The sequence below is a fragment of the Alligator mississippiensis genome, chromosome 1 (genome assembly GCF_030867095.1).
Source record: "Alligator mississippiensis isolate rAllMis1 chromosome 1, rAllMis1, whole genome shotgun sequence".
In the NCBI taxonomy this organism is placed as follows: Eukaryota; Metazoa; Chordata; order Crocodylia; family Alligatoridae; genus Alligator; species Alligator mississippiensis.
The window spans coordinates 457,326,580-457,347,045 of NC_081824.1; the positions used below are offsets into that span (position 1 = coordinate 457,326,580).

The 20,466-nt window shown below is 38.2% G+C and overlaps 1 protein-coding gene across 1 annotated transcript in view; it reads left to right on the forward strand.

Annotated features, from left to right (window-relative positions):
• GRM5 (glutamate metabotropic receptor 5) overlaps positions 1-20,466 on the forward strand; it is a 419,932-nt gene that overhangs the window by 387,303 nt on the left and 12,163 nt on the right. Inside the window, exons 8-10 of the mRNA XM_019496384.2 lie at positions 2,235-3,174; positions 18,456-18,551; positions 20,137-20,298. Of these exons, the coding sequence (XP_019351929.1) occupies positions 2,235-3,174; positions 18,456-18,551; positions 20,137-20,298 (1,198 nt within the window). The remainder of the gene's footprint in view (positions 1-2,234; positions 3,175-18,455; positions 18,552-20,136; positions 20,299-20,466) is intronic.

A 20,466-nucleotide genomic window follows, 5' to 3' on the forward strand; every position in this document is an offset into this window, starting at 1 on the left:
AGATTCCTTCCAACCCTATTCTATGATTCTATGAACATGAGATGCCTTTAACCTGATTTTCAGCAGTGCAGAGCATCAGATTCAGTTGCTGAAGATACGAATGGCGAGCTCTCTGCATAGCTGATTATTAGATGATTATCAATGTCTCAGACCAAACAGACATTGTCCATGAAACCTGGTTGAGCTAGGGAAGCTAGATTTCATTGAGTCAAATCTGATGCTTCTTTACAACTAGCCCAATCAAATAGAACAAAACAATGAAAAATATTTTTTTTTCTGTAATATAAAATATACATTTAAAACATATACTTGTCAAGGGATTGTTTTGTAATTTCAAACGTGATGGTGTTATTAAATTCATTGTAAAGGATTCAGCAGCTAGAAGCCCAATGAGGAGATAATATTTGCAAAATATATCTAAAATGTACTCTAACTTCATTCAGGTGGATGATAATTAGAGCTTCGAAATATGGACTAGTTTTGCAAGACTGAGAAAAGTCTTGCAAATTTAAAAAACAAGTTGTCTCTTTAACTTGGGGTCATATATCCATATCAGTCCTTTCAGCAGGTCCTTTCAACAGGATCATTTGGAGTGGCAGTCATACCTGTTTCTTCTCTTTCTCTTCTTAGACTATATCTGGATTAAAAATTTAACATGCAAAAGGCAGGATAGATGCATGCCTTTTAGGGCCCTTACTATTAAGGCATACATTACTCTTAAGGCATAACTAACCAGTTAATTGCATCTTAAATGGTTATCAGCCACATGTTAATGTGATTAATGACATGATAAAACAAGGAATTATCCTGGAAGTTATTACACAGAATATGTGTAATAACTTTGTGGCTGGATTGTACCATGCTATTAATGGAATGCATTGCCAAGTTTATGCTTTATTACAGGTTTAAATCAGTTTCTGATCACTTAAACTGGTTTATGTGTAATGTCTATCCCTAACCATGATGCACCCTCATGGCTGGGATCCCAGATCAGCTGACAGATCTCCCAGCAACAGGAGCACATGGTGTGCCTCTGCAGCTGGGAGTCCCAACAGCTAATTGGGGCTGCCAGAGGCAGGAGCTTGCTTCTTGCCAGTGCAGGGAGAGCCCAGGATCCTGATCATGCACTAACAACATGGCACGATCAGGATCTGATGTCTGATCTCACAATCACACCGCCTGCCACTGGACCCTGCACTTTGACCCTTGCAGGACCTTACACCACCTCTGCTAGACCCTACACTATCCCCATCCCCACCTCCACTGGACCTTGTGCCACTGCTGGCAGTCCTCATACCCAAGGTTGTATCCAGCCTGCAAGGAGCCCCAGATCCAGTCTGGGGCCCCAAGTGAGTCTGACACCCCTGATTTAGAAGAACCTCAGAGATGGCCAGATTTATGATGTGTGTGTGTGTGTGTGTGTGTGTGTGTGTGTGTGTGTGCTGACATATCTTCATTGATTCATTTGGTATGAAGACCATTACATGTATGTACTGGTCCCAAAGGGACCCCAAAAACAATTACTTTTACTTTAGCTAGCACAAGTAGCGCAGACAAAACAATAACAAGGTATTTCTCCAACTCAGTTTCCTCCCCACCCTTAAGCATTCTCTAGGCTTAGATGAACATCTCCTCAGTCCATCATGCAACCCCTATGACCTTACATAGGCAGATTATTTCTGTTTTGTGCTCCCAACATGGAAAGAGAAATTCCTTGTCTATTTCCAGAACCAGAAGTAATGTCATTCTTTGTAGGATGTAACATAACAAGCAGGACAGAAGTTCTGAACTATGGCGGACAATAAAGCAATTCTCTTTGTAATTTGACTGTGCAACTTTCTCAGAAATTATTTTAATCAAACATTTAAAAAATGAAACACATAATAGGACTGTAGGTGAGATTTGCACAAGCTGAGTAGTCAAGTTACTTAGGCTGATGCTAAGTGATTTAAAAAATCCTAGCCTACGCCCTAGCCTAGCCTATTTGGAGTAGCCACTTTTTGCAGACATCATTTGAGTTCAGATCAGATTATCTGTGTTAACTAAAACATCACTGGAAAATGTCCTCTGTGCCACTGTATAGTATCCTCTTAGCATTGCTCCACTGTACTACACAGGTCTCCAAGAATGCCCAGAAAGAGAAAATACGGTAAAAATAGAAAAGAAATTGTAACTTTACAAATCAAATGACTTCACTCAATATATTAAACTTGCTAAATTTTCTCTCTAAACAGGTTGTATCCTCATCCCAGTCCAGTATCTCAGATGGGGTGATCCTGAACCAATTGCAGCAGTTGTTTTTGCCTGTCTGGGTCTGCTGGCCACGCTGTTTGTTACAGCTGTATTCATCATGTACCGTGATACACCAGTGGTCAAGTCATCCAGCCGAGAACTCTGCTACATTATTCTAGCTGGCATATGCCTGGGTTACTTGTGCACCTTCTGTCTCATTGCAAAGCCTCAGCAGATTTATTGTTACCTTCAAAGGATTGGCATTGGTCTCTCCCCGGCTATGAGTTATTCTGCCCTAGTGACTAAAACCAATCGCATTGCAAGAATCCTGGCTGGCAGCAAGAAGAAAATCTGTACTAAGAAACCTAGGTTCATGAGTGCCTGTGCCCAGCTGGTGATTGCATTTATCTTAATTTGTATACAGCTAAGCATAATTGTTGCCCTTTTCATAATGGAACCTCCAGATATAATGCACGATTACCCAAGCATCCGAGAGGTTTATTTGATTTGTAACACCACCAATCTAGGTGTTGTAACTCCCCTTGGATACAATGGATTGTTAATTTTAAGTTGCACCTTTTACGCATTTAAGACAAGAAATGTCCCAGCTAATTTCAATGAAGCAAAATATATTGCCTTTACAATGTATACCACCTGCATCATTTGGCTGGCTTTTGTGCCAATATATTTTGGGAGCAACTACAAGATAATCACCATGTGTTTCTCAGTCAGCTTGAGCGCCACCGTGGCCTTGGGCTGCATGTTTGTGCCCAAGGTGTACATCATCCTTGCTAAGCCTGAAAGAAACGTACGCAGCGCATTCACCACATCCACCGTGGTTCGCATGCACGTTGGTGATGGAAAGTCATCTTCTGCTGCAAGCCGCTCCAGTAGCCTAGTGAACCTGTGGAAAAGAAGGGGATCATCTGGTGAAACACTTAGGTAAAGTTTGCTAATATATGAATATTTGGAGCAATTATATACTTCTGAGCATGAAATAATATAAGTGGAAAGGACAGTCGAAGCCAATCAAATTTACTTCGCCTCTGTACTGGGATGTTTTTCCCTTATGAGTAAATCAGTGCTCCCACAGTTGCAACAATTTTAGGTGAGGTCCTTTTCAGCCAAAAGACTGCCTGTGTGTGAAGGATATTTAAAGCAATGAGCATCATATAAACAATGTATAATTAATAGGCTTGAAACACTAGCTGTGACAGTTGCACATACGGCATAGGGAGGGGAGCGATCTTTAAAATGCAAGAAATATAAATAATTGTCTTTTTCTGAACATGTGCTTTTGAAATCTTTTTCTCTTTTGTGGATTTCATAGCCAATGGCACTGTATTTATACCTAGTCACAGCAGTATGACAATAGACCCCTACTAAAACTATAATCAAGGTGAAGCAGTCAATACAAATTGTGTCATTAGTGAAAACTTTCAAGCCTCCAAGAGTTGATTTCATGTGACTCTGCTATTATAACTCTTCTCTTTCATTCCCTTCTTTTCCTTTCTCCTATTCACCCTTCCTGCCTTTACTCTTTACCCTTGTCTCTCTTCTCTTCTTTCTCTGATACCCTTTTTCCATCCTCCTGATTCTATATCAATTCCTACTGTCAACAGGTTCCACTCTTGCTCCCATCTGTCCTTCTACCATTGACCAGATACTGTTCTCAATGCAAAGTTTACAAGTAATGGTCATCCAGAAAATGAGTCACAATGTGTATGGCCAGGGTAGAAGAATACAAGTACCAGAAGCAGGAAGAGACCTTTAAGAGAAGAATATGGACTAGCCTTGGAAACAGCATATGAAAGGGTATAGCCAGACTGAAGGCTCACTTAGTTATTTTGACTCCACTTAATTGAAAAGGGACTGATTTCAGATGGCTAAATGCTCTTATATGAAGGAATCCTACCTACACAAAGTTGTAGGGGGAAAAAGCATTCCTTAGTTGCATATGCATCACATTGAAACTAGTGAGGACTAAATTTCATTCCATACTGAAATGATTTCATGTACCTTAGGGCTGATAAATAGATGTTTTCAGATACCTCTCCATTAGCTTCTTGATGTAGAGATTACACTTATGGTCATGAGCAGGGACGAGGGGAGGATTTTTTTGTTTTTTACTTATGCCTGATGCAAGGGAATACAGACTTTGCCAAAGGAATCCATGCTTTTGTCACCTCAGTTACTTCAGTATACTCTGTGGGAGGTTATTCCTTAAGATTACTCCAAATGTTTACTCATTAAGGGGTATTTTTCACAGGGCATATGTTAAACAAGTACTTTTCAACCACTGCTGGATTCCAGTTCATTTCTGGCGCCATTACAGGTGTTAATTTTTAAGCTGTGAAACTGGAATATGCTCAGCGACGGCTGCTTCAAGTACCATCTCTTTCACCATTGGTTGAGATCATTAGAGATGCCTGGGCTAGAGGCCCCTAAATTCATTCATGAAGTGGCTGGGGTTGGATGTTCTTCATGTAAGATACTGCTCTGTGAAACATGCTCTCTATTTCGGATACCTAAAGTCCAAAATGATTTGGCTTCATGTCACACTGCAAGGTGTATGTGCTCTCCCATCTATTTCTTAGCAGGAGAGAATGAAAGGTGGGTAGTTGGGTGGAAGATCTTGTCTTTGGATGGATTCAGGTGGAGGAGTGACCTGTGAAAGCTAAGCTTAGTTTAGATAGTGATCTTATAATATTGTCATAATTATAACAGTAAACCAATAATATTTTATTTTTATTCATTTGTTTATTGACTTTCTAGTACAATGTTGGCCATGTGTTTGGCTCTGGACCCAAAGTGCAATATATATATATGAGCCTGAATGAAGAATATAGTGCAGAGTTAGTATATTTCCATATCTGATTTGGCCTATATCACAAAAAGCTGATATATAGTAGAGCAGAAATAAACAGCAAGTCCATTTAATTAAATTCCAAAAGAAAAGATGTCCTTTATCTCTGATGAATTTGTTTACATTTGTGAGCAGTGCACGTAGATGTTTAGAAAGATCATGGCTCAGTTCAACTTCACAGGCTATGATACTGCCACTGCACAGAGCTCCATCCTTGAAAGTTTTCAAGAGCAGATTAGACAGACACTTGGCTGGAATAGTTTAGTCAGAGACGATCTTGTCATGAGCAGGAAGGTGGACTAGATGGCCTTGTGAGGAAAACCCTACATTCCCATGATCCTATCGCTAAATATATTGGGTGTCAACTAATCTAAACTAGGATAGTTCCAACAAATTATATCCCAACAGAGAGATATTTATTCCATCAGATTTGACTCAGTAATTCCAAGAACCAATCCATCAGCCCTAGACATTTTATTCATTTTTTGTTGCATGAAATATTGTAATATTAAATTTACGGGCGAAATGGAGGAATTTATGCCACTCGTGGGCTCAAATAAGTCTGAAGTCATCTCTGAATGAAAACAGAAAACTGTTTTCAACCTTATTTTTTCCCACTGTGCTGCACAAGTAAGTGGACTCATGATCTTTTTATGACTCATAACTTGACTATTATATTGGGTTCAAAGATTTGTCATATTAAACCAAGTATACAGTAAGATGCTTCAGAGAATAAATAGCAACTGTGTTCAATGGCTTTTCTGGATAGTCATTCAAATCAACAATGAAGTATAGTCAGAATCCAAGAAAATATGCACCAGAGCTACAGGACACATTTAAATAGCACAGAGGGATTGTAATTTAAAAGGGAGTGACTCATTGTTGAATTTTTAAAGAAACATGCTATTTAAGTCACCAGTGCATGGAGGGGCCCCTATCATTAACATTTTGCTTCTTGACACTAATTTATACCCCAATGTGGTGTTGCATCAAATCATTGTCAAACAGATAATGCAAAGGCTCCAGCCAGAGCTTTCAAATCAGCTGGGAAATGGCAGATTACAAGACTGCTTTTGCCTAAATAAAGCACTGCATCTGGTAGAGTCCCCATGACTTTCTGCATGGGGTGCTGTTCAATTCAAAAACTCATGAACACCACAGCTATGTGCTAGAATGAACCTTCAGATGCTGAACTATGTAGAGGATGCTACTTACCAAAACAGCCCCTGCACATTGAACTGAAATCCATGAATTGAACATGGACTATTCTGATACTTTAGTAGGTGCCAATAGACACGCATGCATGCACTCACAAGCCCCCTCAAAAAAGATCATGTATTGGCTAAATGCACATTATTGGAAGCAAATCCGCAAAGCATAGTATTAAACTATACAGTCAGACTCAAAGCCACACAACTTAACCTAGCTGTCTCTTCATTTAATTTTATTTTCTACTGTAGTGTATTCTATCTCTGAGGTCTCTAGGTGCTAAAAGATGGGTATACTTGATGAGAAAAAAAATTAATGTCATGCCTTCACTTCCCTAGCTTCTGTAATTTCCAGAGCAGCACTACAAATTTCTCACCTATCCAGATCTGAATGGAAAGATGCATGCTACAATCAGAAAAGGGTTTAGATTGATTCCTGCTTTTCATATGTAGAAGTCCACAGCAGATCCCTTTTGTATTAAAGTTTAATGACTAAGTGTGATAGTAATATCTTATATTACTGACTTCATTAGCACGTTGCAAGTCCATTATAGAGTATTTCGTAAATGATTAAGTCTAAACTGCAGCTGTCAAAGTAAATTAATTAAGTGCATTTCTGTGATTTATTATCCTGGCCTTTTATTATGTTTGTCCACTACTTGAGAAAAGGCAAAGTTATTTTTCTCTCTGTGTTTCCAATAATTGCTTTGAATTAGTGAAATTCTGCAGCTGCAGATGAATAGCAAAGTACTCTGAGAATGCTATTAATGAATGTGATTAATTGTTGTTTGTAAATCACTTTGGAGATTTAAAATGTTGCCACTGGAGCCATTTAAATGCTGCCTTTGTTGCAGTAGTGACAATAAAGCCACTGCATTGCAATGGAAACACTGGTAGAGAAAGGTGTGTGAGACTGGCCCAGTGAGGAGGGCTCTGGCTACCTCTGCTCCGAATGCTTTTTCTACATTTTGTTTTGGCTAAGGTACAAAACGAGCGTTGAAAACACAGGCCAGAGCCTAGGTCTCCCTCAGTCCTGGACTAGTGTTCTTCTCACTGTACCACATTGTCATACTCCTACTCGCATGTTCGCACTCTGGCATCATGAGTTGTTCCACCTTGAGTGCTCATTGGACCAGATTAAGTTAGAAAGGTGGAGCATGCTCTTGTCCCTATGTAATCCATGGCCTGGTGGTTAGGGCACTGGACAGTGACCTCGGATCCCTGTAGCCTGCAAAGGGCCCAGCACCTTGATCTCACTCTCTAAGCAAGTGCCTTAACCACTAGGATAAAGATGGGTAGGATAATCATCAGCAAGTCACTAGTTGCGGGTTTTTTGGCAGCGAGAGTTGGATACTTATGTAGAATTTAGACATTTCCCAGGTAGATAAGGATCTCAAGAGCATTTAAGTGAAAATAGATGTTTTTTGTGGAGCATCAAACAAAGAGTCCAAACAGATGTATAAGGGATCTATATTGCCTCTGAAAGGTGGATGAGAGCTTGTCTCTATTTGTGCAAAATGTGAGCACTTCCTTGAATGCATATTAAGGCTGAAGAGAGAAACATGTGCTTTTTCCTCAAGAACCAGTTTGCTTAGAAATGTTTTTGCAGAATGATTTTGATTTTGAATGTTTTAGGTGCTGTCAGGTCTTTTAGAATCAAGATCACAACCTTTATATGAAAGGGCTGAGGATATCTTAGCTACCTCTTCAGTAGCTTAAAGAGGCTATACTAGTTGGAATGAGAAGCATTTATCAGACACAGCAGCTGTCCAAACAAATGATAAATACAAAGAAGAATTTAGGAGAGTGCTTTTTTATCCACAGAAATAAGAGGCTTTGATATTTTTTAGGTAAGTCATTCTACAATTTGTCAAATAGCTGTACTCCAATTTTGACTGATGTTTTAGCCCATTCACAGAACTAGGAGGTGGTAAGTTCTATTATGATGAGATCCATTATGCAGATGGACATGTTGCCACTTGCAGCTTTGAGTCACCACTTATATTAATTGTACACATCCAAAGAGTTGTGTTGTGTGATTATTTGGAAATGGAACATATTTAAAAGGTGTTTTTGTGTGTATTAAGTGAACATTGTAAAATGCTGGAAAGAGCTACTGTTGTCACTGTATATTCAAAATCGGACCTCCTAAATTTAGAAAATACATTATAATACATTTTTAAAAGTACTCCAGGGTAGCACTCTAAACCCAGCTACTGTGGCTAATTAAAACTTAATTCGTTTTAGAAAAACATCCTATGGACTTAGCATGTTCTAACATTCAGAAAGATGCCACCTGGTTTATGATGCTCACGGATGATGTGGTTGCTTGCAGAAAGCAGAGAACAGGTCAGAAGTGATTTGGACAGATGTAGTCTGTCTCCTGCATTGGCAGGAGAAAAAAAGAGGACATTGTGCAATGATTCAAAGGTAAAGCAATAGTGAGAAGAACATACTTTTGGTATTGGACAATCGGCACATGCCATCTGTGCATTAAGTTTAAGCATCTGGGATCCATTGTGCAAAAAAATGGAGCAATAAATGAGGAAGGCAGAAGCAGGAACAGAATAAATAAGACAGGAATGAAAAGGGAAGAAATGAATGGAGTGAGTTGTGATAGGAAAATGCCCATTTTTTTCTGAAGAAAAACATCTAAGAGACTGTGATTATGGCAGTACTGTTGACTGGATCTTGGGCAATGAAAAAACAAGATTTGTACATGATGAGGGTGATGGAGATGAAGATGATGAAATGGATTTGTAGAATCGGTAAGATCACATATGATACGAAGGGTACGGCAACAGGCAAAGGTGACATCAGTAAAGGAAAAGCTGAATGAGGACAGACAGGAATAAAAAAATGCCTGAAGAATATGCTACTATGACACTTCAAAGAAAACTATAACCTCTTTGACTAAATAGATTATACTTATTAATGGCTTATGTCCCACCCAGATAATTTTGAGCTATTTTTAAACTGATACACTACAAAAATTTAGATCTGGAGGCTTTTTGAATGATTTGACTCACTCATTTTTACATAGATAATTTATTCTGGGTGTCTTTCTGGAAAAGTCTGATGTTATAATTAATTAAACTTCACAAATTATGAAATAAGTGAGGAATCTTTTGTGAACTTCAATGAAAGGTATTGAATTTGAAAGATTTTGATGAATTTGCTGCTAAAACACTCCATCTACATAATGAACTGATATTCAAGAATGCCTTAATTACAACACGTTTTAATTTGTGTGCAGAGCTACTGTTTTTTTTTTTCTCAGTTTAAATATAATTAAGACATTGATTAATTTATATAAATAATTTAGCTTTATAAACTGAACACTGGGTTTCAAGTTTAAAGTCTGGAATTATTTATATTACTAAGACAGTATCCCTATAATTTTGAGTTGAATATCATAGCTGAGATCTGCAAATTAAATCAGCTTGCCAATTATTTCTTGCCTATTCTGACAGTATGACACAATGCCAATAAAAGCCAGACTTCCCATTCTAGCATAAAAAAAGAAAAAAAGGAAATAAAAAGGTAAATGAGCAGTATGAGCTTTATTATCACCACCACCACCATCATTTTTTTTAACAAACTATTTTCTGTCCTTGTAGTGTCAGTGCCCTCATTCTCCTACTTTTGTTCTGGAAAGCTAAAGGGTGTTTTAATGTTTGGGGCATTATGCCTGGTTATTTGCATAAGGGCTGTCCTTTACATTTTTAAGAACAGGTCAGATAAACACTTGCTTAGGATAGTTTAGATGGGCCTTGAGCAAGGGGTTGGACTAAATAACTTTCTGAGATCCCTCCCAGCCATACTTTACTATGATTCTTTGATTCAGCTATGCCTGAAACAGTGTTTTCTCCCTCTCTAATTTTCCTTCATCATCATAAGCTCCCCAATTCTACCAAGGCATAAATAATACAATGTGGACCAAACACAATGGCACTTGCACATGGATCCTGGCAGTGGATGAAGATAAGAGCATACCTGAATTTCTCCTAGCTATTTTAGCCCACCCCTGGTTATGCTATTAAAATGGCTATCTGTGAAAACCAATACATACACTGATAGAGCTGTTTTGTTCTTGTTTCTGCTTTAACTTTGGATGTTAATAGCATGTTTCAGTATTACCCAGTAAATTGATTCATGAGTTATGTTCCCATCTACAAACAAGTTTGCCAGAGTAATAAGAAAGCTTTGTAGCATTTCTGGCTTTTTTGAAAAATTATTGCAATCCTATTTTTCCATAATGCAAACTGGGAAGTAAAGGAAGAGCCTGGAATGGCTAAAAATCCAGTAAACAAGGAACCGTTTCATAATAAAGATTCAAAATATTTAAAAGATAGAAATGCATGCACACTTTACACAGAAATATAGGATAATGTTAGCAGCAGCATAGCCTGGAGAAAATTGGCCTCTTTTTTGATAACTGATTTCCTTAGAGCTTATCAGCCCTTTTAGTGATTTTTCCATCTGTAAAATATTTTTTAAGAGGAAACAACAAAACTCAGGGGGCTTGAATATTGCCATCTTGTTTTCATGTGTAGCTCAAAGCCAAGGTAACAAATTGCACTATATACTAGTGTATTCACTTATTTCGCAAGCACTGGTTATTTTCTACTATTTATGATAATGCTTCATGCTGTTTTAGCAAATGGCCTGTAGGACGATTTGTACAAGTAATGAAGTCAGTGAAGAGACTTCACTACTTCATCTGCAAACAATGTTGGGTCAATGCGTGAATTAGAGTATGTAGAACAACAAAGTTCTGCTATGCTAGAATGGGTAGTTTTTCTTAAGATCTGTCTTTTCAATAGTATCTCTATCAGAAGAGAGTAAATGGGAGCACTGATAATTCTACACTGTCAGTCTATTCTTTATTAAGTACAACCCCTGGAGCATTTGTAGATCACTACATCGAGAAAAGTCATCTTAACACACCAGTTGCAATTGCATATGATTGCCCAAGTATGATATGCTATAAAAAAGATAATGTTGCACTTGAAAAGAATTAAATTGCAAGCTTAGCTTTAAAGCAATTCCCTTCGCTGAAATTGTGTCATTAACTCAACCTGTTTATAAGCCGAAGAACAAAAATGAAAGTATTGCATTCAATGATATATCACTCTTTTTTTTTTTTTTGCTATTGTAAAAAGTAACTATGTAATGCAAAGGAATGAGACCCTTTTAAATTATTCATTGTATATGGAGACACATTATCGGTATACATAAATTCTTGTGGTATTGATTTCCAAGGAAAACTGTGCTTGTAGCTCAGCGTAGCTGACCAAATGAATAAACTAAACATTCTCCAGAGCTGTGCCTTTCCCCAGACACAAGTCTCCACACACAATATTTGTTTCTGTCATCTAGTCTAAAGGTCACTGCTTACCCTGTCACTGTTAAATGTAGGATCTTCATTGTTTCTTAATGTCAAGGTCAGATAATAGTGCAGGTAAAAAAGTAGTTGTGTAAGATTTGCTAGTGTTAAAATTTATCACAGCCTGGGGAAGCAGATGCATTTATTTTATTTTTTTTTCCTTTTTATCCTCAAGCTTCTGTATAAATTCCAAGCATAAAGAGATTAGAAAGACCCATTAAAAATGACTTGGGAATCAGACTTACAGCATTTCACCAATGCCTAATTAGAGTATTTAAATCCATGGATTATTCACATTATATCCCAATTTGGCTTTATACATATGACACTAGGGCTAAGTACAGACATTCCAAAAGTCCGAGGTGGAATCAGTCTAAGGTACATGGTTTTCTGTAAGCAATGTAGTTTAGATCATTAGTGAACAGAACATGCATTCACCCCTTGGCAGGGGAGCAACTCTTAGACCAGATTCCACCATTTTTAAACTAGTTCATGGGTGCGTCTACATGTTACCATACAGTGATACTGTTATGGCACTGTGCTTTAGTACTTCCTTTTGGATGTACTAAAGCACTGCACAGCAACAGGTGGTTACTGTGCCATGAGCATGGCGCTACATACATACATGAACAGCACACTATACAGAGGGAATGCACTGCTATGGCAACATAGCTGCCAATCAAATGTAGACCCACATGACTGCTATGTCACTGTAGTACACCATACAGCAATGTAGCGCATCGCTATGTCACTAGTACACCATGCAGCAATGTAGTGCATTGTTATGTCACTGTAGGGCAGCCTGTAGATGTGCCCTATGAGTGCCAAACTTCTTTTATGGGAATAGACTGGTTTTGTGTGCTGATTTCCTGTTCTTTTACAGGTATAGACTGGTTTTCAATCACTTATGCCAGTAAAAGTATAATGTCTATATCTGGCCTTAGAGTGCATGGATTGTACAAACAGAGATTGATGAGAAATATACTACATTCACTCAGGAACAAGGTAACTGTAGTGTTACTATTGCAGGGTGACAAGCATACACTTAAGTGTTCTGCTGAATCAGGATCTGAAGGAGTTGAGCACCTTTTTCTAGCTGCATTAGCTGTGATTTTAAAGGACACATTTGGGCTTGTTTTCTACACTTATGGACACCATGAAAGCCATAGCTCATGGCAAATGATGGCCACCAACCTTAGTTTCCTTCCAAACTCCTGCAGAATCGACTCTGTAGAGTCTACGCAACAGGAGTCAAAGAATATTTTCACAAAACATGGGCAATTGGCCAGGTAATGGTAAACATACCCAACAGCCACAAGCCCTACATATAAGTCAAAACCCAGAAGGAAATGTCCTTTGAGCGTAAATTTTTCCAAACCAATCAAAATCAAAATGCAACTGATAGAAATTAAGTGGAGAGTTGCTTCATTCTCCTTTTTCCTGCCCACCTTATCTCCCACCCCTTATCATCTGTCTGTCCCTAATTCTTCAAGATGAGTACATGTTAGAATGTATCTGGATTAAAATGTGCTGTTGCTGGTCAGGTAACACTGGGGATTTATACATATGCTCCAGGAGAGTGTGTGGGGGGGGCTTTAATTAGAGCAGCTCTGAAAAAAGTGCCCGGCACATCTTCTGTATCATGTACCAAATGGCAATGGGGGCACTTTAACTAAAGCTTGTTGAATGACCTTTATTTAAAGCACCCCACAACCATTTTTCAGCATGGGGACACCAATACATGAGACAATGGAGTCTGCTGAAGCATGGTAGCTATCAAACTCCAGCAGACTTGATTAATTAAACCTGCTCATGTATAGGCACCCACTATTGTGAATGATTATCTAGATACTCCACAAAAATTTTGCTGCAGCACACCAACTCTTGTGATTTACCAGAATCAGGAATGAAGTCTGCTTCAAATACTGATACTGAATGTCCATACCTTTGGAGCCTGTAAAAGATACCTAAAATATTCATAACAGAATTTCATGCTACATTATAGCATCTTTTGTTTCAACCTAATCTGAATTAAGATTTTTAAAAAAAATCAAATATAGATTCATCATTTTTTTCAAACTTCAGTTCTAGGAAAGGTCAGAGCAGGGTCATTTGGTGAAAAGGATGCATTTTAATCAGTTTGTATATTCCTACAAAGAATGGGCCTGAGACTACATCCACTGAGAGACCTAGAAGCCTTCCTGTTCCACACGCAGCTAAATGCAAGCTTTAAATCTTCATCCGAGACATAACCCCAAAACTACGTTTCCACCTTGAAGTGATACATTTGTGTCTACATTTGTTCCGTTGGACACATCAGGAGCTAAACTCTCAGGGCATTAATTGGGCCAAAGAGTGATTAAGATGCCCTCTCTCTCTCACCTTGTGATGAGAGTGCTCACTTGGATGCCAACGAAATACAGACAGTGAATACAGTGACAATTAATTCAAAGTATTTTGTACAGAGTCGAATGGGTTTCATAAGGGATGTTGAGAGTCCTACCTAAGAATTCCCTGGAGATTAGTGAGAGGTGGGAGGTGCAGATAACAAATTTAAAATCCCTGCTCCAAATCAGGCAAAGAAGGAAGAAGGGTTTGAACCTAGGTCTTCCCTATCAAAGGTAAGTGCTCCAGGTATACAATGGTTGATTATGAAGTGGCAGCATTTCCTACTCATTATTCTGAGAGAAATGGATAACGTGTCCTCAGTGTGGACATAGCCTTAACGCTGAGGCCAGATCTAGCCCCGTATGATCTTTTTGCTTTATTGCTGTAGTTGAAATGTCATGTTTTCCATCCCTTTGGGTTACATTACTTCTGCCTTGAGCTGGAAAACCCCAATGATCAGAGATGCTGTCTTTTCTCTGTGATTAAATGGGGTCTCTCATGCTGTTGACATTCAATAAATAATAACAAAATTCCTGTAAAGCAGTGGAGGATCTATTTGAAATAGATATTTACATCAGTTTTCCATCTCTCACAATAGATTATACTTACTTTGTGGTGCAAAAACAATGGAATAAATCCCACAGACCCTCCCACAGTCCTTAAGCAAAGAGGTTCAAAGAGTGAGGATAAGGACTTGTGGGCATGAAAACACCTTCATATGAGCAAAAATGGAAACTGCTCTCTTTAGGGAGGCAATGGCTGAGAGAGGAATAATGAATGTATGTAAAATAATGAATACTACAGGGAAGATCTTCTATTCACCCTTTTTCATAATACAAAAGCCAAAGGGCATTCTGTGAAATGTTGAAGTAGCAAATTGCAGCAGATGAATGAAAACACTTTTTTATATGGTGCAGAATTCACCTCCAGAACCCACTTGTACAAGAAATCAATGAGATCAAGAACTTAAAAGTATCCACAAATAGATTAAACATTGATGTAAATTAAAATAGCTGAAGTTGTTTTTCTTATAAACACACACATACATATACACATACATATACATATTTATATATGTTCATGTCAATATGCATCTATATATATGCATAATGCTCAATTGATTATTATTTCTATTAAATGCAATTAATCATTGTATAATTAATCTGTAAGGATACATTGTAATTATGCACACAAACACACAGAAGGAAGGCGAGAGAGACAATTTACATATAGACATTTCTGGAAGAGAGGGCAAACATTCACACGTCACGGCATACACCAGTTTCTAATTCTTGGAGGTTAGGAGTAAATTTTCCCATGAAGCAGATTGTCTCAGAACTGCTGACCCTAACGTTTTTTGCACCTTCCTCTATAGCATCATTTTGTCAATGACAAAACTAGATGACCATCAGTCTGATCCAGGATGGCAGTTCCAAGATTTCTCTTTGTTTCCCATTGGCTGGATGATTGTTACTCTTCCATAAGAAATGTGTCTAAGATGGGACTGTAGGTTAAGTTCTGGTAGTTTCTTAAAACTTGACATCCAAATTAGTGTTTTCTATGTAATACCATTATAAAATACCATATAAGCATGTCAGGAGCTCAAGCTGTAGTGTCAGACTTTCTTTCAGTTTGCAAATGAATTCTTTTCTCTGTGCTGCTCTATTGATGACCCATACAATGTGGAGATCACTGCTAAATATGCTGCACTGATGTCAAGGAAGATTCTGCAAATAGACCAATGCATATTACTATATTCAGTGCACTCATTCCTCTGAATGTTATTCATCCTGTGCAAAAAAAATAGCAAAGGGCCCACCTAATGTAGAGTTTCTCTGGTATATAGCCCTGATGCTAACCCTCCACATATGGGCAATTTTTCCCCTCTGCCTTTTTCTGCTGGCTAAGTGGGCTTGGTGTACAGCCACATGTAATGACTTCCTATAGGTAAAGTGCTTGTATAAAAAGGGGGAAAAAATCTTTAAAAAAAATGCTGAAGTGAACTTGGCTTGTGTCTCTTCTGTATGATGATCTAAAGTGCAAAATCATTTGTAATTAGAATTTGTTAATTCTTCGGCAAGTGACTTTTTCCAGTTTTAATATTTCAAAAAATCTTTTTGCACTTAACAATCAAGAAGAAAACAAAACCCTTTTCAGGTTTTCAAAGTGAAGACAATTGGGAGCAAAGTCATGCCTCACCTCCCCGACCTTCCCTGAGCATAGTAAACCCTGTGTTTCATAGATCCTGGTTTGTTCCTCTGAGTAGAGTATGCAGGCTCCCTCGAGGCAGAGATTCACATACTTTATGTGTTCTTTGGTGGCTTTCTCCACTGTAACATGTAGAGCATTTGGGGGGATTGGTTACAGGGAAGTATGTAATTTCATAACTGCATGGATACATAAGAAAAATTAAATCTGTTAAAACAACCATATGGCAGAAACTCTATTTCAGGTCTTTCAGTCACATGAAGTCTCCTTTCAACGGTGTCTTTTGTTCTCAAGTGGAGCGTGAGCACTGAGAAATCTCCAGCAATCCTTCTGAGGTCCGTTATCTTGTCCGTGACATCGTCCTGAGAAACAGGAAATTGTCTTGTTTTCTTTATCTGGGCCACAAGTGTTCTGGCCTAGACTGGTTTCTAATTGAGTCACTGCTTTGTTTCCACTGGAGTCAGCAATCGAGATTATGTATCTTTTCTTTTCCTTTGTTGGCTACTTCTCTATATTCAGCTCATATACAATAGCTGGGACCCCAACCCTAGTGGGCTACCCTTGATCTTTTCCTCTTTTGCTCTTGTTGGGAGTAAAATCCCCTTTTTAAATGCTAAAATTCAATTTGGCTGTTTCCATACTACTTCTGTTACTCCCTTTCTTCTTTTACATCACATTCCTCCTTCTCTTGTTACTTTCTTTCTCTCTTATACAATCCCTACACTTCCTTCCTTTTTTTCTTCTCATCTTTCTTTTTTTTTCTTTGGTCGCTCTGCCAAGTGTACCTGTGTAATGCAGTTTGACATCTTTTATATTTTTCAGTGTTTCCAACTGCACTTCAGGCCCCTTCATTTTCTCCTCCACTCTAGGAATCTACTTGCGCTGAAGAAGTTTGTATTCTGCATGGGCTTTATGCACAATCGGGAGCACTGCACATGCACCACAATGGATTGCCTTGGCATCATTGGTAGCCACTCTTTCCAGCAGCTGCTGCTTCTTCTTTATAGATTGTTAGGCCCTTTAGATAAGAAGGGATTTTGCTACACTGAGCACATCTCACTTCGCAATTCACTGCTAGGCTAATTTCTTAGCTGCTCTGTATTCATGAGTTCTTACCTCTGCTACTAACTATGCCACAATTTGCCTACCCACTGCCTGTTACAACTGCACTCAAGGTACACCTCTTCTTTTCCCCTATTTGTATTCAGGCAGTTGCTTCAGATGTATCTCTTGCTAGCTGGCTTAGATTAATAAACTAGTAAAAAAATAGCAATTTAGTTATTCTACCCTGTTACCTAAAATACATACGACTGAAGCTGGTGGAGAGCCAAGATCCGCAACAATGACCCCGTTTTGACAGGACAAGTGAGGGAAGAAGAAGAAGATCCTGATACCTGGCATGAAAACAAACAGATTTTTCTTTTAAGACTTTTACTAAATACCAGTGACACAGATCATTGAGCTGTGAATGGAATATCACAAGTAATCATTTAAAAGGAAGTGGCCTAGTTTTTAATACAGGCATCTTGTCTGAACCCCACATTCAGGCATTTAAATGGGTATTTGAATTATGAAACTAGGATGGGATTCATTACTGTGCAGAGAGCTAAAAAAGACTTATGCAACACTTAAGTCTCCTGTTAACATGGGTACAAAGGCTTAATTGTTGGACAGGTCTGTAATTGGTCTTGGGCACAAGGATGAATGAAACCCTGGAATACCAAATGATTCAACCCACTGTGGCGCACACGTGTTCTGTAAAAGTTGCTGTTAGTCAATTCGGCTGGAAATGAATTCAAACAGTAGTCCTGGTTAGTTAAGGCAAGTGCTAAAGAGGTGAAGAATGTATCGGGTTAGAAGGAGATGACGAGCAAGGACTGGGAGTTTGGGATATGTCAGCAATCAATTTTCAGTTTTGTGTCCCTGGATCTCCCCTCCTATACAAATCCCATACAGTAACTGTGCATCCTGCTTACCTTGGCACAGGTCTAGCATCTTTATCTGGCTTCTCCAATACTCTCAAGGCAGCTTGGTGCTTTGTCCACCGCTGTAATTAGCCACATTCTTGTGCATGGCCCTCTGCACAGCAGCTGTAGCATGGGGTGACAGCTGAGCACACAATCACTTCTTTCTGTTTGCTCCTGTTGTTGTCGTGATTTATTAGGTACAAAGGCAGGAGACTGGCCCAGCACAAGTCGGAAATAGAGTGTTTCACCCCAAAAGGGAGTATGGGCAATGGTGGGAGAGCTACAATGAGCAGGTAAGCAAACAGTGAGTGGCCTTGGGACAGTGTAATATGTCTGTGAACAAGAGGAGCAGCCCTGGGACAATTCCAGCCCAGATCCTCAATCTGTAGTGATTGTGCATCCCATACAGTGTGTCCAACAAAAGACAAAGCTTGGCCCACACTGATTTCTGTGTTCTGTTTGATTTGCAAAAATACATCGTGTCCATTTAAGTGATTGGAACCACTTGTCATTTTTGATGTTGTCATAATACAGGGCGGCTCTTGGGAAAAGAACCAAGATACCCACCCAATGGAGGGTTGCAGTCTGATGCCATCATGTTCTTATCTAGCTGTCAAGTGATCAAAAACTGATTTTTTTCAAAATACAAGTCATATTTTATGTTATGGGTTACATTAATAAATAGCTTATCAAAGGTTAATAAATACAGCCAGTCTAAAAATTGTGATAGAGCTAGTTTCTGTCAGAAAATGCCATTTTATCTAAATCAAAAAGTTTGGTAGGCACATGTTGATCTGGAAGGAAAAGTTTCAAAATGATTCAAAATAGAAAGCTCATTTTGATTTTTCTCCATTTTATTTCCTTTCAATTTTCTTTTGTTCTATATTTTTTTCTATTATGTCATTTAGACTTCTTTATTTTGTTTCATTTCTGATACCTTTTCAATTTATTTTCTCAATATTATTGAAATAAATGTTTTCCAATAGTCATTTGGATGTTGAATGGAAATTTTCAGGCAACTTTTATTACATGAAATATTCTGAGGGCTCAGCTTTTTTTCTCCTCACAATTTGTGATAAAACATTTTAAAATGTTACAATTTCCCACAGGCTAGAAATTTTGTTTTCTGGATAACATTATCAATATATAATTAATGTCATAATTGAGTTACACAGTAGTTGCATATGTCATGGATAGCTGTAAGCACATTATAGATGGTATTATAGACGATTATGAACTGCAGTAATAAAAAAATATTGACTATTGCTATCTATAGCAAATTGATTGAACTTTTATTAAAATATATGTTTATTAAGTTTTTCATAAATTATTTATAAATGTAACCTGAATACAGCATGTCACCCAAATGTGCCTTTGGCTTTACTGAGTTATGTACCACAGGTGCATTCATCCATTGCATAAGGGCACTCAAGGAAACAGGTACACAGCATTATGTTCCCTTTGTGCTTAACAGCACTTGTTCAGGCACATAAGGCTTGTGATTATAGCTCTGTACAATACTTGCTCAGGGATTCTTGCTGCTTAAATAATGTCAGTACCAGTCATTCACATGTTTTTGTTCAAAATGTCTCAATGCCTGTAGTTTGTTTGTCAGCCTGTTTGTGTTCTGCAGGCTGTTTTTTGTCCTTGCCTTTTTTTTTTTTTAACTTGCATTGCCTTGTTAGATATTTTTTTCCTTAAAAGCCATACAGTCACTGAATAAGAGAGAATTGAAAAGGAAACAAGTACATGGAAATGTTAGACAATTGCATTTATTTTTTTTCATCTCTCACTCTTTTGTTTCCCTTTTGCTGAATCGGGTTTTTTTTTCCCAACATATAGTTTAAAAGCCTCTTCTTATATTTTATATCTTCACAGTGAAGAATCTGTTCGCATTCCAGAGTGTAATCGATCTGAGTCAAGTAGAGATGGGAAAGAGATTCCTGGTAAAGATGATGCCCTAATAGTCAAAAAGACTGGAAACTTTATCAATGTAATAGTCCCACAGAAAGACTGTCAGCTTCAAGACCTGCTCAAACAGTTAAGAATATCTGTTGTTTAACAGATAGTGGAAGTGCATTTCATGGCTGTGTTTTGTTGTCTCCAGCCTTACTATCCCAAATAATGGTTCCATTAGATCTTATACTCTAAGTAGAGTTGGGACTGAACTGGATGGGAGACCTCCAAAAATACAGGTGCTTCATAAAT